The sequence below is a fragment of the Sus scrofa genome, chromosome 1 (genome assembly GCF_000003025.6).
Source record: "Sus scrofa isolate TJ Tabasco breed Duroc chromosome 1, Sscrofa11.1, whole genome shotgun sequence".
Lineage (NCBI taxonomy): Eukaryota > Metazoa > Chordata > Mammalia > Artiodactyla > Suidae > Sus > Sus scrofa.
Window position 1 is genome coordinate 27,602,618 of NC_010443.5, and position 18,295 is coordinate 27,620,912.

The window sequence follows — 18,295 nt, forward strand, 5'->3', positions numbered from 1 at the left end:
TGTGAGGAAAGAGAAGACAGAGTAATTAATCTCATCAAAGAGACAAATTTGCAGTAGGAAATCACATCTCATCTGTGTTAAAGGCTGGACAAGTGGCAAGCTCAGTGACCCTGGAGAGGTTCAGGGGACAGGTTTGCTGGGAGCCAGGGCAGGTGGAAGAGGCTTCACTGAGGAGGTGGATCTCAAACTGGGTCTTGCAAAGAAAGGAAGTACTGAACTAGTCAGGACTGGAGACATCATTCTGGGCAGAGAGCACCAAGAATAAAGGCAGAAAGAGATTTTCAAGGTGTTCTAGAGAAAATCAACGACTTTTACATTGCATTAAGGCACACAAAAAAAATCTAACTCATTTTAGCTCTAACTTGGCTGGAAATACAAATTTTAGAGGTGAAACGTGGAAAATGGAAGAAGAGAGCTCAGAATATGATTGGGGGTGGTCAGGGAAGGAAGTGAAGTTAGTATTTCATTCCGCAGAAATGTGGGATCTATGAAAGTTTTTGAGCACAGGAGTGTGTGTAAAATAGTTGTGTATTAGAAGATTAACCTGAAGAAGTTGGGTTGGGTAAATTAGAGGGAATGAAATTAGAGAAGTTCAGAGACTGTTTCAGATGTGAATGAGTGTCTAGAAGGAGTAAGAACAATAGGAGTTAAACAATGAATTGACAAGATGAGGGAAATCTGATTTGGGCAGTGAGGACAAAGCAGAGGAAAGGATAGATGCTGAGTCTATGTGAGTAAGAGAAGAATCCAAAAATAGGCAAGTTTGAAATTGGATTGTGATGATCATTGTACAACTACAGGTATGATAAATTCATTGAGTAATAAAAAAAAAATAGGCAAGTTTGAAGAGGGAGCTGGTTTGGGACATGCTGAATTAATGGCAGGGCATCAGGCTAGAATGTGTGGAGACCCTTGAGAATGCACTGGTGAAAGTCAGGACTGAGGTCAAGGGTATAGATTCTGGATTTAGGAGTCACTTGGATGGAGATAATAGTAAGTGAGAGCTGTGCCAAACGGTAGTGATAGAAAGGTTCCTCGTTTTAGGAGGAGGAATGTTTCAGGTTGAGTTGAGAAGGAGGAGGAATTTAAATCAGCAAAAAAAAAGATGAGAACTGACCACAGAGAAATGAGAAAAACCAGGCCAGTTGTGTAAACCAAGAGGCAGATGATCAGGGGTAAGGGCTGCAGAAATTCTAGGAGAATGCTGGGTTTAAAAAAAAAAAAATGATAATAACAGGTCATTTGATTTTGTGACCTGGAAAGTTTTTAAAAACAGGTGAGAAAGACCATAGCTGGCTAAACAAAGATGGTAAGATGAAGATGGCACCAGACAAAGTCCACACATTTATTACCTTTGGTGAGCAACAGGTATGACAATTGATTTGTGAGGGAGTCAAAGGAAGAGATTTTCAGAATCAAAGACAAGACAGAGCCCTTTGAATGAAGACACGTAGGGAGAAAGGAGGGATGAAGTTACAAAGGAGACAGGAGGGGCGTGGGTGGCATTAAGAAGTTCAACTCCTCCCCTGGAAAGGGGATGGTGATGTTTTGGAGAGCTTTTGAGATGGCCGTGGGAGCTCAGGACAGATGGCTTCTGTGTTCTAAGCAAAGTACAACATGAAGTACAACGTGGTGGTGTGTGACATTTAGCAGATGTCACCCATTCCCGCAATCCCACACTCCATTCCCGCAATCCCGCACTCCATTCCCGCAATCCCGCACTCCTGCAACAGGCCACCCTGTTCCAGACACCGCGTGAGGTTTGGAATGCAAAGTCTGTACAGGGACCTTTGTGCAGAATTTCGTTATGTTTCCTACTCATTTATTTTTGTATAACTTTTGACAAGCTGATACATAAGTTATCAAAAGAATGGGAGAGGGATAAATGTACACAAAACCAAAAACCACACATACACAAATGCAAACACCGATAACTCTGTCTTCACTTTTTGATGGAGGTGATAGGGATGTCAAAGAAAGAACTCACTGGTTTAAGAAGATGGTATACCAGAAGGCTGAAAACAAATTGCTTCCTTTTCCCTAGGTTCTTCCAGAGAACTCTATGCTCTAAATTCAGCCAAGAGTCTTTCTGATGATCCCAGGAAAGTGTCTTAAACTCTCATGGCTTAAGTAGTAAAAAAATATCTTCGCTTGAGCCCAAGCTGAGGTCTAAAACTACTTCTACCCACGTGGTGGTTTATTTGTATTGATTAGAAGTGTGATAAGAGTGATCTGAATGCAATTTAGGAAGACCATGGGCTAAAGGATCAGTTTACCTAATCTGTTGTAGAAAAGGAACTAAGGGAAAATCTGTAACTACAAACATAACTACAGCAGAAGTGTCCTTAATCAAAGCCTCTACCTAGTTAGCCAGTGACCCAGTGAACCAAATAAAGCCAGGCCACTCCCGGGCTCAGAGTGGCAGGATTTGTAGGCACGGATGTGAGAACTGTCACCCTAGCAAGAAATCCAACACTTCTCAGACACGCTTGGGTGTCCATTAGATTCTGCTAAAGTCCTTGAGAGGCTTTTGAACTGTTGGGAGCTTGCTGGTTGTGTTCAGCCAACCGAGGCCGTGGGAGTGCAGTTCTGTGTAACCAGGCAGAACTGATCGCTGCTTGATTTTGTTCCTTTATGTTTCCATTTATACAGGCTACTTTTTCCCCCCTCAGCATTTTGTTGCTTAACATTTATTTGCTTGTTAGAGCAGAAACTGGTTTCTCCGCAGCGAATAATCTGTTTCTCTACAAAATGAAAAGGTTGCTACCTTTTGCTTTTTTCCTGGTCTTCCGGAGCAAGTCTGAAGTCACAAGGTAATTGCTAATCGACAAGCAAGAATAAGAAAAGCAACTTCACTGGGCACGAGTTTCACTAAATTGTACGCTCTGCGGCTCCAGAATCAGAAGCCTCGGGAAGATACAGGTCATCATCAGTAGTGTCCTAAAACGCAGATCAAGACTGGATCCCCGAGTAGAATCTGGCCTGTGTACTTCGGCTTTCCACGTGGCATCATACTCTGGCAGTTGGGACCATGAACCCCGGCCCTGGCGAAACTAACACTGACCTGGCCACTTCAGAGCTCAGAGCGGAACAGAGCGTCTGGATGTTCTCGCCTCGCTTCGACTGATCCTCAGACCGTCCCAGTCCCTAGTGCCACCGACCCCCCTACCGACCTCCAGGAGCCGGCAGCGGGAACCAGAAGCTCACAGCCCAGGCGCCTAACTCTGCCAGCTGCTGTCTGGGCAAACCCAGGAGCGTCGGTCAGAGCGGCTGCCTCGCCGCACCTGCCCACCAGGGGGCACGCACGAGCGCCGGGCCCAGGCGACAGCAGGCTCGCGGGCGCTCGCTCCCTCCTCCCTCCGCCCTCCCCTGACGGCGCTCACCTGTCTGGGCCGCGGGCCCCGGGGGCGGGGGACCGGCGGGAGCCAAGCCGAGGAAGAGGGCGGAGCGGCTTTCCAGGCGCGTCATCGGAGCACCATGGCGGACCTGGGAGCTGGCGGCGACAGCCACAGGGGCGGCGACGGCGCTGCGCACAGCGAAACAGGTGACTGCGCCGCGGGGGCAGGCGGGGGTCTGGCGGGCGCGGGCGAGGGAGCGGTAAGCGGGGCCGGGGGGCTAGCGCGGGGCCCCGGCGCTCCCCTCCCCCGCCCGGCCGCGGCCGGGAACGGCCGCCCCGGCACGCCGCGCACCGGGCTCGGAGCGCGCCTGCCCTCCGCCGTCCGCAGCCGCGCGTCGGCCGCTTGGCCCGGGCGTCCAAGTCCGCCGGCGTCCGGCCCCAGTTCCGGCCGCCCCTCTTGCGCTCCTCTTCGACTTCCCAACAGGTGCAAACGCTCCAAGGAGCGCAGGAGAGAGGAGGAAATGGAGAAACGCTGGCCTCTCACCTCCCACTTGCCGGGTTGGGTCTAATTCAGTTGAATGGGAAAATCGTATCCCCGAACCAAACCACCAGCCGGAAAAATCCTAGGCCAGGTGCTCCCCGCAGGGTTATCCGTTTCCGCGCAAACCCTCCCGCCTTAACCTGCACACTACGTGCTGGGGTCGCCCGACGCCAGTGGCGCAGCCTCGCGCTCGGTCGGGTGCGATGGTCCCGCGTGAGCAGCGCCCGCTCGCCGCCCGGGAGTCCGCAGTTAACCACCCGCTGAGATCGGGGGGTCGGGAGGCTGGGGGCTGCTTGTCGGAAGCTGGGCAACTGCGGGTGCTGCTGGGCGCTCAGAGATTGGCTGACTTGGAAGGGCCCTCTGCGTTGATGTTTTTAGTCCGTTTACCAACCCAATCTGATCAGGGCGCTGCAGTGTTGAAGACCCCCCTCTCCTCGCAGCCTCCACCCCGCGGTCAGGGGCAGGAGCTCAAATCTCCAAGAGCATTAAGTCCTCCCCTCCCCCATCTTATTATATGTAGACGTTTTTCCCCCTCGAGATACGGTTTTGTTTTTGTTAGGTTGGTTTTTTTTTTTTTTCCTTGAGACCGTCTTGCAGATCTACCCCTCTCTCCCAGTCCTCTCTTCTATTCTTGGCCAGTAAATTGTTTCTGATACCTTCCTACACTTGGAATGGGGGCGGTGAGGCTGTTTCTTATTTTAAAAAGAAACTCAAATTGCAGCCTCTCCAGTGGTATTGTATTTTTCTGCTCACATATAATCGGGAACAATTGTTTCCTAGATGTAAAATTCCTCCCACCCTCAAAAACAGTGTTAATTTAAATGGTATGCTTATTTTAACGTGAAAGGTTCAGACAAGCTATAACAGTATTTTCAAATGATGCATCTGTTCTGCTAGGTTGTTTGGGCACCTAAAGTCTAATGACTTAATCCCTCCAGCCAAAATACCTGAGGTTAAGACAAGGCATCTTGAACTTGTTTACTTGAAGTCACCCTACTTCCTGTAGGGTGGTTTATTTCGTCTTAATGTGCTGGAAAGATTGGCAGGTCATTATTTTGGTTTGGGGTGGGGAAGGGGTAATCAGGAGGACATGCCTTTGTAATTGTTTTGGGGAACTTGATAAACTGGGCGCTGAGGGTTAGGCTCCCCAAGTTGAGGAGAGCGGAAGAAGGGCAGCACCCACACTGAAAATATAAATTGGTTTGGTGCCTAATCCCCACAAAGAAGAAGAAAAAAAAAATACTTCTGAAACAAAATTGTTCCGGTGAGTTAATACGCAGCGATTTATGCGCCAAAACAAACAAACACTTGCTAGAATCCGCACATGAACAAGTTGTTCAGATGTAAATGAACTACATCTAGCTTATTCAGTGCCTGAGCATATTAACGAACAAATTGGTCATGCTTCTGACAACCTAGAAATCAGTTGAGTGGCCATCAGTGAAATATTTCCTTTATGAAGAAGGGAATTTAATTTAATTGGCTACCATCTCCATCATCGTAAACAATTCTTCCACATCTCTGCCTGGAAACTTCTGTTTCCAAGGGGCAAATTTTATATATGGTTTTTTGAATAATTGTACTTTATAATTTAACTAAGACAGTTCTGACATGTCTTTTTCCTATGTTTCTTGTTTTTTTCGAGCCCTGGATTATGCAATATTTTTGGTGCTCAGAGCACCTATGTGAGCAGGTGCTGAAGAAAGAAGAAAGATGAATATTATATATTTAAATCTAGCAATATTTTGAATGAATAAATTAGGATTTCTTGAATTATAACAACTTCAACTTATGAGGTTTTCCATGTATTTAGAACAGGTGGCCTATACCTGAATTATCAGACTTCATTGTGGTACTTTATTCTTATGGACATTTCACATTGTAACATCCAAATGCTGCAAGTCATTATTTTTTTAAACAACCACAGGATTGTATTGAGGTGGGTTTTTTTTGGGGGGGGTTACTGTCTTTTATCATCAAGCGGTGAAAATTGCCACTTCAGATGGCAACATTTGTTGAGGAATTCATTTTATTCCCTTTTTTAGAACTGGTTATTTGAAGGTAGGGCCTTTTCTTAAACGTCTCTCAGTTTTTCTGTCCCTGTGCAAAGATCTTGGTATAATTTTAGGGCAATTTCGATTAGAATCTCAAGAGACTATAAAAATAACACCTGTAATGTGATCATAATTATATATATATGTACGTGTGTGTATCAAAGACGGTTGAAAATTGGTGGTAATACCACCTGTAAAATGAGAACTTGTTAGAATATTTAAAGGTACTATATAAAAATCATGTTTCCTTGAACATATAAAAACTATTTCTGTCAGCATATATTTATCTTCTACCCAAAGGCAGTCAAATCACCTTTTTTGGGGTGACATTTTTTTGTCTTGAGGATAAACAGTTCTTTCAATGTATTTTTCAATAACCAAAAGTAAGCAAGAACTAAGAAAAATAATTGACTTGAAAACAAGTTTTCAATTTCACCACTAGAGGATGTCAGGTTCTTTGCACATTATTGTTTTGAGTAATAGATTGAAATTCACAAGATTGCCTCTGCCTGAGCTTTGTGTATTTAATTTTACACTGGTGCTGAAGAGCTTTAAAAGTGAGTGTGCAGAGCTAATTTCTCACTTTAATAACTTCCTTTTAAAAAGCCTACTGAAATAAGACCAAATTTAAAGCAGCTTTTGATTAATTCATGAGACCACATTTCATGCACAGGAGATAAGTTCATACCTGTAATCTGTGAATCCTGTTGATCTTCCTTTGGAAGAAATGACTTAAAACCTGGAATTGCGCTTTTTCTCTCCTTAGCAGGTAGTGTGGTGGAAGAACACAGACTTTTTTGTGATCTTGGTCTTAACACTTCACTGCATTTTTCCAAATTAAAAGGTGATCTTTAAAGCCTTAGATTTGAGAGTTTAGAGATATCTGCAAATATATTTGTTAGATAGGGTCTCAGATTAGAAGTTGATATTAAACTCATCCATTTTGAAATTCACATCCTAAAGCTGGAAACACTTCATTTGGGTGAATAGACAACTTTTTTCCAGTTGTATTGTGCCTGACTCTTGCCTTTACATCTTGCTAAAAGAAGGATTAGTACTAGACAAGGCATTTGTGCTCAGGAGCATGCATTTATTGGAGCATGCATTTATTTGGTATCATTAGTTAGGCACATGTGTGAAACACTAATTTACATGGGCATATTCTTTTAAAAAAAATCTGGAGTTCCCGTCATGGCTCAGTGGTTAACGAATCCAACTAGGAACCATGAGGTTGCAGGTTCGATCCCTGGCCTTGCTCAATGGGTTAACGATCCGGTGTTGCCATGAGCTGTGGTGTAGGTCGAAAGGTCGAAGACGTGGCTCGGATCTGGCGTTGCTGTGGCTCTGGCATAGGCCAGTGGCTGCAGCTCCGATTAGACCCCTAGCCTGGGAACCTCCACATGCCGCAAGCGCGGCCCTAGAAAAGACAGAGAGATTAAAAAAAAAAAAAAAAAGAAAACAACTAACATTTGTGCCTCCTGGGGCATGAAAAAGAATCACATGAAAAGGGTTATTTTTTAAAACTCAGTTCTCATTATATTGACTGAAAGTATTACAGCTTAAGATAATTTGTCCAAGACCTCTGTACCTTCTATAAAACATTTTGGTGGCTGAAAGCTTGATAAAGACTTGATCCTTGGCTTTGGAAAGGAAAACAAAACCCACAATTAAGTAATTGCAGGTGATGAGGGGTTCAGTGAGGAAAGAATTGCTTTTAGCTGCCTCCTTTCATCAGGGAGGACATACGGGGTCTAGTAATTAATTTAAACTTTTAAAATGGGTAAATGGATGGAAGACAGGAAGAAAAATAAAGGTGCAGATGTGGCAAAGAAGAACATTTTGGTCCTGTTGAGTTGCGTGAGAGTCAACACTAAAGAGCCCCAGAAATGAAGGCACGTTGAGGCCATGTTGCAGAGCGATCCCGCCAGGAGGTCAGCACATGATTCCACAGGCCGGGGAAACTCCAGATGATTCCAGAAAATGCCATATCTGGAATGAAGCGTGATATAAACTAGGTAATTCTGTACTTCTGGATCTTGAAAGCTCGACTGCAAAGTTTAGCTGAAGAGCTCAGCCTTGCTTTTTAGGAATGCATAGTCCCTTCTCGAAAAGTCATTCTCTTAATTGACTTTGGCTGCCTTGGGAAGGGTACCACAGGCGGGAGGTGGGGCTGTGTATGAGGAGCATCTGTGGTCAGCTCAGCTAGGTTTCTGGAGATCAGCTGGGGGCGGGGATCAGTATTCTATCAGGTGGTCCTCATTTTGAAGCAGCAGGAAGGATTTAAGAAGGATGCATTCAGTGACGTACAGACCACCTTTGAGGTTCCTGCAGAAACCTAGGCCAGCGTTGAACCAGCACGGTGGCGTGGCAGTGGAACTGGGTGGACGGAGGCGTGTGTTCAAGGATGCAGGTAAAAAGTTGACGTAAAAGATTCTACTCCAGGTTTGAGAATGACTCATTGGTTTAAGAGTGGCATGAAAACAGTCGTGAGGAGGATCGGGTTTGGGTGGAAAAGCTAGAAAAATCTCTGCTCTAAACGTGGATGCTTGAGATGCAGTGGAGACACACCCCTTCGATGGAAGTAGAAACATCAAATGGACAAGTGGAAGGATGGGAACAAGGAGAAACAGAGGGCAGGACTCTGGGATTTAATCCATAAGGGGAACGTGATTGAAGAGGAGAGTAGCGAAAGGAAAATGGAACAGGGGGTGAGACAACACTTCAAGTATAAGAGGAAGAAAGAGCCAGCCGAGGAGTTGAGCAAAAAAGCCAGAAAGTTAGGAAAAGCATCATTGAGCAGTCCCGCTCCTGCCAAGGGAGAGAGACGGGGAGGGCAAGGATTTGGAGGCTGAAGAGAAAGAAAAGCCACTGGTGTGGTTACCAGGTAGTCACTGACCACCTCCAGAAGGGGTGTTTTGGCGTCGGGGGAGGGGTGTCACAGATGATGCCAGTAGCAGACTAGCAGTAGGAAAGGAAAGAGTCAATTTAAAAGACCCTCTGGAGTTCCCGTCGTGGCGCAGTGGTTAACGAATCCGACTAGGAACCATGAGGTTGCGGGTTCGGTCCCTGCCCTTGCTCAGTGGGTTAATGATCCGGCGTTGCCGTGAGCTGTGGTGTAGGTTGCAGACGCGGCTCGGATCCCGCGTTGCTGTGGCTCTGGCGTAGGCCGGTGGCTACAGCTCCGATTCAACCCCTGGCCTGGGAACCTCCATATGCCGCGGGAGCGGCCCAAGAAATAGCAACAACAACAATAACAAGAACAACAAAAAAGACAAAAAAAAAAACAAAAACAAAAACCCTCTATGTCAAGTCCACGGGTGAAAGGAAAAAAATGTGTTTTATCTTTTAATGTGCATACAATTTACGGCTTTTCATGGGGGGTGCTGTACAGTTCATTGACAGTTCATTTGTCGGATGTGTAGTCGTGTAACCATCGTGGTGATAATGATCCAGAAGAATCCTCTTGCCCCAGAGAATTCCCTCACACCACCCTTCTGACCAGGTTCTCCTGTCCTGGCAACCACTGAACTGTTCGCCATCCTAGTTTTGCCTCTTCCAGAAAGTCATAAACAGATTTTGGAGCCTGAAGTTTTTTCACTCCGCATAACGCAGTTGAGATTCAACCGTGTTGTCTGTGTCGGTATTTATTGATGGGTAGTTTGCCATGTGAGGAAGTCCCACAGATTAGTCCATCCACCCTCCCGCTGAGGAATCTTGGGTTATTTTTAGGCTTTGATGATGTAAATAAGGCTGCTGTAAACAAGTATGTACACATTTTTAAGAGAAATACCTAGGAGTGGCATTGCTGACTCCTCTGTAAGTATGTTTATAAGAAACTGCTAAACTGTTTTCTGGAAGGAATGTTCTTGCATTCCTACAGGCAATGGATGCGAGTCATCCTTGCTCTGCATTCTTGCCAACACTTGATATTGTTAGGTTTAATTTTGGTTTTGAACCATTTCGACAAGTCATTTGAGTAAAGCAGTGTAATCACCTCAAAACAGTGCCCTTAGGGAGGCTAACGGATGCTCGCTTCAACTAGAAAAAACTGTGGAGGTAGAGGTGCTCCCAGTGCCCAGGTGTGATGTGTGGAGTTTCGATTTGGCTCTAATATCATTAGCTTCTTTAGTTTCTGTAGAGTCTGCGTTCTGAAGTTAATTACGACCAGAAGTGCCATCATACAGCATATCCCAGGCCAGTCCAAGTTCTCTTCTCCCCCTTGATACCTATCTTCTTATTGCTTGAGATAGGCTTTCTAGAATTGGGAAATTAAATGGGTTTTTTTTTTGGGGCGGGGGGAGCGGTTAGCTGGAAATACTGTGCTATAACTTGTGTTATGGTCCTGGCTTTTCTCCCTTCGTTAACTACTATTCTTCTTAGCATCTTTATTTGAGGAAATGACCAGTTGAGAAAAAACTCTTTAAGATTTCTCAGGTGCCCCTTCGAATTTTGATTTGAACGGTAATATATTTTCGACAGCAAGGATTCACTGCCCTCAGCAGTTCCTCACCCTTGAAAGCTCGCCCAGAAGCAGTTGTCAGAATTGTGAGAAAGTGGAGCTGACTGACACACCTGAGCAAAGAGTGCAGCTGAGAGTGAGGACGCAAAACCGAGGAGGAAGGAAGCCGAGTGACCTGCACTTGGCGTCCGTGAACTGGGCTTCACCAGCGCTGTTACTAGAACTGTGTGTATTGACGTTTAGAGTATTGAGATTTGCCATCTCAATATTTAGGAATATCTGTAAAATTTCTTTTGTGACCTTTTTAATGCTCTGAAAGCCTCCCTTTTGGAGGCAGCTTTCTGGTAAACAGAAGCATCCTTTTCTATGGCATAACCTGCCATTATAAAACTTGTATTCCTGCACCATTGAAAATAGAAAAGAAGTTCTATTCTAGGAAAAGATTAAATTCTAAGGTGAAATGCTAGAAAGAAACCTCCCTTCCCCCCTTAGCATCTCACAACCCAAGTCCTGCTTTGGTGGCAGTATCGTGCGTAGTAACTGGCTGTAGTAAAAACACCTGGCTGCTTTTCACGCCTTTAATCCAGGCCTCTGTTTCCCAGAAGCTCCTGACCCGACTCTTGAGGGTAGAGGACACATCACACAGGGCCTGGCTGTCTGCTTCCTGCATTCTTGCTGGATTGGTGCCTGTTCACAGTAGATACTCTAAATTAGCTCGTGTAAATATAGTTTAGTCCTTGGACATAAGGTTCTGTCGTTGAACCGATTATTGAGGTCATGCTGGGGCCTCATTGATACAGATCACTGGTTCTCAATCTTGGCAGTGAGTGAAAATCACTTGGGGACCTTTTAACATCTCAGTGCCCAGGCCTCGCCCTAGGTAATTATCTGAGAATCCCTAGGGGTGGGAGCCAGGTGGCAGTGTTTTTTCAAAATTCCCCAGATGGTTCCAACATGCAGTCAAGGTTGAGAACTACTTTATTTTTTTACTAAAGTATAGTTGATTTACAATGTCTCATCAAGTTCTGTTGTACAACAAAGTGACCCAATCACATTTCTCTATGCTGTACAGTAGGATCCCGCTGCCCATCCGTACCAGATATGTTTGCACCCCCAAAATGCCCATCCCTCCCACTCCTTCCCCCCACCCCCAGGAGCCCCCAGTCTGCTCTTCTTGGCTATGATCTGTTCTGTTTTTTGTTTGTTATTTTTATATAGGATCATCTGTTCCATGTTATAGATTCCACGAATAAGTGATAGTTACCTCACTTAGTATGAGAGTCTCCAGCTACATCCATGTTGCTGCAAATGGCAGTAGTTTGTCTTTTTTTTATGGCTGAGTAACATTCCATTGCATATATGTACCACATCTTCTTAAGCCATTCATCCGTCAATGAACATTTAGGTTGTTTCCGTGTCTTGGCTATTGTGAACAGTGCTGCAATGAACATAAGGGTGCATGTATCTTTTCCAATGAGAGTTTTGTCTGGGTATATGCCCAGCAGTGGAATTGCTGGATCATACCGTAGTGCCTATATTTAGTTTTCTAAGGTGCCTCTATACTGTTCTCCATAATGGTTGTACCAGTTTACATCCCCACCAACAGTGGAGGAGGGTTCCCTTTTTCTCCACACCTTCTCCAGCACTGATTGTCTTGTTAATGATGGCCATTTTGACTGGTGTGAGGTGGTACCTTGTTGTTTTGATTTGCATTTCTCTAATAATTAGTGATGTTGAGCATTTTTTCATATGCTTGTTGACTATCCATATGTCTTCTTTGGAGAAATGTCTGTTTAGGTTTCTGCACATTTTTCAATTGGGTTTATTTTTTTGTTGTTGATTTGCATGAGTTTGCATATTTTGGAAATTAGGCCCTTGTCTTTTCTCCCATTCTGTGAGTTGTCTTTTGTTTTAATGGTTTCCTTTGCTGTGCAAAAGCTTTTGAGTTTGATTAGGTCCCATTGGTTTATTTGTGTCTTTATTGTCATTATTCTTAGGTAGATCAAACAAGGTGTTGCTGTGATTTATGTCAAAGAGCATTCTGCCTATGTTTTCCTCTAGGAGTTTTATAGTGTCTGGCTGTACATTTAGGTTTTTAATCCATTTTGATTTTATTTTTTGTATATGGTATTCTATAGTGTTTTACTTTCATTCTTTTACATGGTAGCTTTCCAATTTTCCCAGCACCATTTATTGAAAAGGCTTTCTTCTACTGTATGTTCTGTCTTCCTTTGTCATAGATTAATTGCCCATAGATACTTGGGTTTATATCTGGGCTTTCTATCCTGTTCCATTGGTATGTATTTCTGTTTTTGTTCCAGTACCACATTGTTTTGATGACTGTAGCTTTGTAGTGTTGTCCAAGTCAGGAAGCTTGATTCCTCCATTTTCGTTTTTCTTTTTCAATATTGCTTTGGCTATTCAGGGTCTCTTGTGTTTCCATACACATTTTAAAATATTCTGTTCTAGTTCTGTGAAGAATGTCTTTGGTAATTTGATAGGGATTTCATTGCATCTGTAGATTGCCTTGGGTAGTGTAGTCCTCTTGACAACATTGAGTCTTCCAATCAAAGAACATCGTATATCTTTTCTGTTTGTGTAGTCTTTGATTTCTTTCATCAACGTTTTATAGTTTTCAGACTATAGTTTTTTTGTCTCTTTAGGTAGGTTTATTCCTGGGTATTTTATTTGTTTTGATGCAATTATAAATGGAATGGTTTCTCTGATGTCTCTTTCTGATCTTTCATTATTAGTATATAGAAATTCAATTGGTTTCTGTGTGTTAATTTTGTAGCCTGCAACTTTGCCAAATTCATTGAAGAGTTCTAACAGTTTTCTGGTGCTGTCTTTAGGGTTTTCTAAGTATAGTATCATATCATCTGCAAACAGTGATAGTTTTACTCCTTCTTTCCCAATTTGAATTCCTTTTATTTCTTTTTCTTCTTTGATTGCTGTGGCTAGAACTTCCACAACTATGTTGAAGAATGGTGAAAGTGGACATCCTTGTCTTGTTCCTGATCTTAATGGGAATGGTTCCAATTTTTCACCATTGAGAATGATGTTAGCTGTGGGTTTTTCATATTTTTTTTATTATTTTGAAGTAGATTCCCTCTATCCCCACTCTCTGGAGAGTTCTTATCAGAAATAGATGTTGAATTTTGTTAAAAGCCTTTTCTGCATCTATTGAGATAATCATATAGTTTTTATTCTTTAGTTTGTTGATGTGGTTTATCACATTGATAGATTTGCAGACACTGAAGAACCCTTGCATCCCTGAGATAAATCCTACCTGATCATGGTATGGTGTATGATCCTTTTAATATATATTTGGATTCGGTTTGCTAATATTTTGTTGAGCATTTTTGCATCTATGTTCATCAGTGATACTGGTCTGTAATTTTCTTTTTTTGTGGTATCTTTGTCTGGTTTTGGTATCAGGGTGATGGTGGCCTCATAGAATGAGCTTGGGAGTGTTCCTTCCACTGTGATTTTTTTTGAGAGAGTTTCAGAAGAATAGGTGTTAACTCTTCTCTGAATGTTTGATAGAATTCACCTGTATAGCCATCTGGTCCTAGACTTATTTTTTGGAAGGTTTTTAATGACTATTCAGTTTTGTTACTTGTGATTGGTCTGTTCATAATTTCAATTTCTTCCTGATTCAGTCTTGGTAGGCTGTATCTTTGTAAGAATCTGTGCATTTCCTTTAGGTTGTCCATTTTATTGGCATAAACTTGCTTATAGTATTCTCTTATCCTTTGTATATATGTGGGAGTCAGTCGTGATTTCTCCTTTTTCATTTCTAATTTTATTGATTTGTGCCTTTTTTTTTTTTTTTTTTTAAATGAGTCCAGCTAAAGGTTTTTCAATTTTGTGGATCTTTTCCAGGAACCAGCTTTTGATTTCATTGGTCTTCTCTGTTGTTTTGTCTTTATTTCATTTATTTTGTGCTCTGATCTTTAGGATTTCCTTCCTTCTAATTTCAGGCTTTGTCTCTTTTTCCTTCTCTAATTGTTTTGGGTGCAAGGTTAGGTTGTTTGAGCTGCTTCTTTCTTTCTTGAGGTAAGATTGTATTACTATTAACTTCCCTCTCAGAACTGCTTGTGTTTTCTTGATTCTCTGTCTGGATGATCTGTCTCTTAATGTAAGTAGGATGGTAGACTCCCCCACTATGATTGTGTTGCTGTCAGCAATTGCCTTATATATTGAGGTACTCCTAAATCGGGTGCATATATATTTACAGTTGTTATTTCTTCTTCTTGGGTTGGTCCTTTCGCTATTAGGTAGTGCCCTTCTTTGTCTCTTGTGATTTTCTTTAAAGTCCATTTTGTCTGAAAATGAGTATTGCTACTCCTGCTTTCCTTTGATTTCCATTTGCATGTAATATCTTCTTCCATCCCCTCACTTTCACTCTGTGTGTCCTTCAGTCTGAAGTGAGTCTCTTACACACAGCATATACATGGGTCTTGTTTTTGTGGGTTTTTTGTTTGTTTTTGTCTTTTTGCCTTTTCTAGGGGCACATCCACAGCATATGGAGGTTCCCAGGCTAGCGGTCCAATCAGAGATGTAGCTGCCCCAGAGCCATGGCAATGCCAGATCCAAGCCGCATCTGTGACCTAACATCACAGCTCACGGCAATGCCAGATCCGAGCCGCATCTGTGACCTAACATCACAGCTCACGGCAATGCTGGATCCTTAACCCACTGAGCAAGGCTAGGGATCGAACCCGCAACCTCATGGTTCATAGTCAGATTTGTTAACCACTGAGCCACGACGGGAACTCCATGGGTCTTGTTTTTGTATCTATTCAGCCAGTCCGTGTCTTTTGGTTGGAGCATTTAATCCATTTACACTCAGTATAATTATGGATAAGTATGTATGTATTGCCATTTTGTTAATTGCTTTGAATCAGTGCTTCAGGTCTTTGTTTTTTTCTCCTCTTGTCTTCTCTTGCAAGTCACTATCTTTAGTGTCATGTTTGGATTGCTTTCCTTATGTGTGTTTCTATTGTACTTGTTTTGGTTTGTAGTTCTCTTATTTTTGAATGCATTTTTGATGTTCTGCATTTGTCTTATGTCTGCTAGTTTTGATACAATTTTTGCTGTTGGGTGATTTTTCTATCTTTATCTTTGTCTTTACCACTGATTTTTCTCTTTTGAAATTTTCTTGTTTCTAGTTGTGGCTTTTTCCTTTTGGCTTGGAGAAGTTCCTTTAGAGTTGCTGTAGAGCTGGTTTGGAGTTGCTGATTTCTTTTAGCTTTTGTTTGTCTCAAAAGCTTTTGATCTCTCCTTCAAATCTGAGAGCCTTGCTAGGTATAATATTTTTGGTTCTAGGTTCCTCCCTGAGAACTACTTTAGATCCATTTCCTATTTAGTGCTCTTCCATTTGACCTTAGGTTTAATTTGGAGGTGTTGAATGTATCTTACTTATGAAAACCACTTGGATTATAACAGCTCCTCTTCGGCATCTAGTGCATTTACTCGCCTATCTCTTATTTAACCCCAGTAGTTGTTTTTGAAGAAAAGGTGGAAGTGAATATGGGTATGAGTCCACTGAGTAGCTAAATGTATGTTCACATGTACTCAGGGACATATTGATGCACTCTTATGTATGAATATATGCAGTTAGACAAGATGTTAGGTGATTAGCTTTCCTTTTGTCTACTTTTCTTAACTGCTACACTGTCTTTCTCCTTTTCCTCCCCCTCCTCCTCAAAACAAGGAAAGGTCAATTTCGGGTAGATAATTAAAGGGTTCTTTTTGTAGAAAATTATATACTTTGTTCAGATTTTTGTGGTGACCCATGAACTCTAATCACGAGATGCCTGGCTCTATAGACCAGCTCTTGTTTCTTCTGTCTATAAATACTTGGCACAAGGATGACCTTAAGCCTTGATGCCCTCCTCGTCTGTCTTATTCCTGACCTGACGCTAATACCCTTTGAGCTAATCTTCCTTCACTTGTCTTCTTTCTTGTTGGATGATACTCGACTGAAGGCTTAGTCTGGTGACCTCTGCTCTTGTCACTTTGTGTTTTTTTCTCAACGATACTGGCATTAATGGCTTTGACCATCACCTCATGTGAATACCTCTGGCTCTTTGTGTCAGAACTTCTAGATGTACTTCTGAGCTGCATTTGTGAGGATATGAGGTGCCAGCAATTGTGACTTGACGCTTTTTTAGGGAGGGCTGACTTTTGGCAGACTGGTTTCCTCTGTTTCTTTTCTCATCCCTGCTGCTGGCATCTGCCTAGCTGTAAAATCCAGGACCAGAATGAAAAGGGCAACTGGGGATATGGAATGGGACTGGTCTCTTAACTTTTTTTTTTTTTTTTTTTTTTTAAATCTTTGATTTCCCCCTCCCTACCAGCCTCAGGATTGTTCTGAAACTGAGCATGTGTGAAGCCATATGATCTTGCTCTCAAAATGGACCACCCAATTATAATTATTTGCTTTTTAGGACTGCACCCACAGCATATGGGAGTTCCAGGGTAGGGGTCAAATCAGAACTGCAGGTGCCAGCCTACACCACCACTTGCTGCAATGCCAGATCCCTGACCCACTGAGGAGGCCATGGATTGAACCTGAGTCCTCATGAATATTAGTTGGATTCATTTTCACTGTGCCACAACAGGAACTCCCTGACCACCCAATTATTTAGGTAGGAAATAATACTAACCTCTTACTTTGTGGTAGGACTCTGGGGGTCTGGCTGCCTGGGTTGCAGTCCCAACTCCACCCCCCACTCCCTGAGGGATACTGGGCAAGTCATTTCACTATTCTCTTCCTTAGTTTCTTCCTTTTTAAAACAGAGATAGTGATAGCAGCTTCCTGGGATAAGAATTAAATGAATTCATACATGTAGAGTATGTAGAACAGTGCCTGACTGACATAAGAGGGAATGTGTTAATACTGTGGTCATGATATGAAGGATTGCTAATGCGTCATTGTGAAGGTGCACACCGACCCTGGCATGCTGAATTTCTCCCTTGAGCAAAGTTTTATTTTTTGATTGGAAAGTCTCCATAATCAGAGAACCTGAGTGTAATGCTGATTCAGGCTTAACTGCAGCTGTGTGATCACAGGGCCACCGGCTTGGCGCAGGTATGGGAAGTATCAAAGCACAGAGGATGGTACTTTTCACCTGTTGCACAATATCTTCCAGTAGAAGATTGCTACATACTAACCTGTTAAATTTCATAAAGAGATTTTCTTAAATTGCAGAGGCTTATTTACAAGGCCTGTCCTGGGTTGTGTTGGACACCCATGTTAGCCCTTCTTGGTGTCGTTTGTTTTTTTTGTTTGTTTGTTTTTTTATTTTTGTAGTTTTAAGTGTTTATTACTATATTGTAGTTCTAAATTTGAAGTTCTCAAAATACAATTGCTATAGAATTATTGCACTTTAAATGAAAGATGGACTTCCATTCTTTTGAAACCACGAAGATGGACTTCTCCGGTCTATTATTTCTATAACTAGTCACCGTCACTTCATTGAATATGTTTCTCTATGAGAAAAATAGAGGAAGCGTATACAGCTTGCCTTCCACAAGCTTTCATGAGAAAGTTTGGGTTTCTTCAAAGTACTTGCATGAAATAGAAAATATCAGTAAGCTGTCTTTCTTATTTGTCATAGTTTCTTTCCTATTTGTTAAATTTCATAAGAGATTTTTTTACATTGCAGAGGCTCATTTACAAGGTCTATCCTGTATTTAGTGGGAGTGTGTGGGTGTGTGTGTGTGAAAGAGATGCAGACAGATGGACATTTCTTCCTGAGAAAATGCTGTCTTTTTCACCTTGTCATTCAGATTTTTATATCTTAAAATTTTGATAACTTATTAAACCTTAAGGAAATGCCATTTTAAGTGGGTCCTGGGTTTAAATGCCTTCAGATTGTCTTTATACAGAAGAC

General features: G+C 42.6%; 1 protein-coding gene across 7 annotated transcripts in view; it reads left to right on the forward strand.

The window, feature by feature from the left end:
- MAP7 (microtubule associated protein 7) overlaps positions 3,404-18,295 on the forward strand; it is a 176,734-nt gene continuing 161,842 nt past the window's right edge. For 5 of the 7 annotated variants that reach the window (XM_021072611.1, XM_021072614.1, XM_021072654.1 and 2 more), the window contains exon 1: positions 3,406-3,544. In XM_021072611.1, the coding sequence (XP_020928270.1) occupies positions 3,478-3,544 (67 nt within the window). In that variant the 5' untranslated portion in view covers positions 3,406-3,477. Of the gene's footprint in view, positions 3,545-18,295 lie in introns of all 7 variants that reach the window. The other 2 variants (XM_021072589.1, XM_021072649.1) reach the window with 1 other exon arrangement.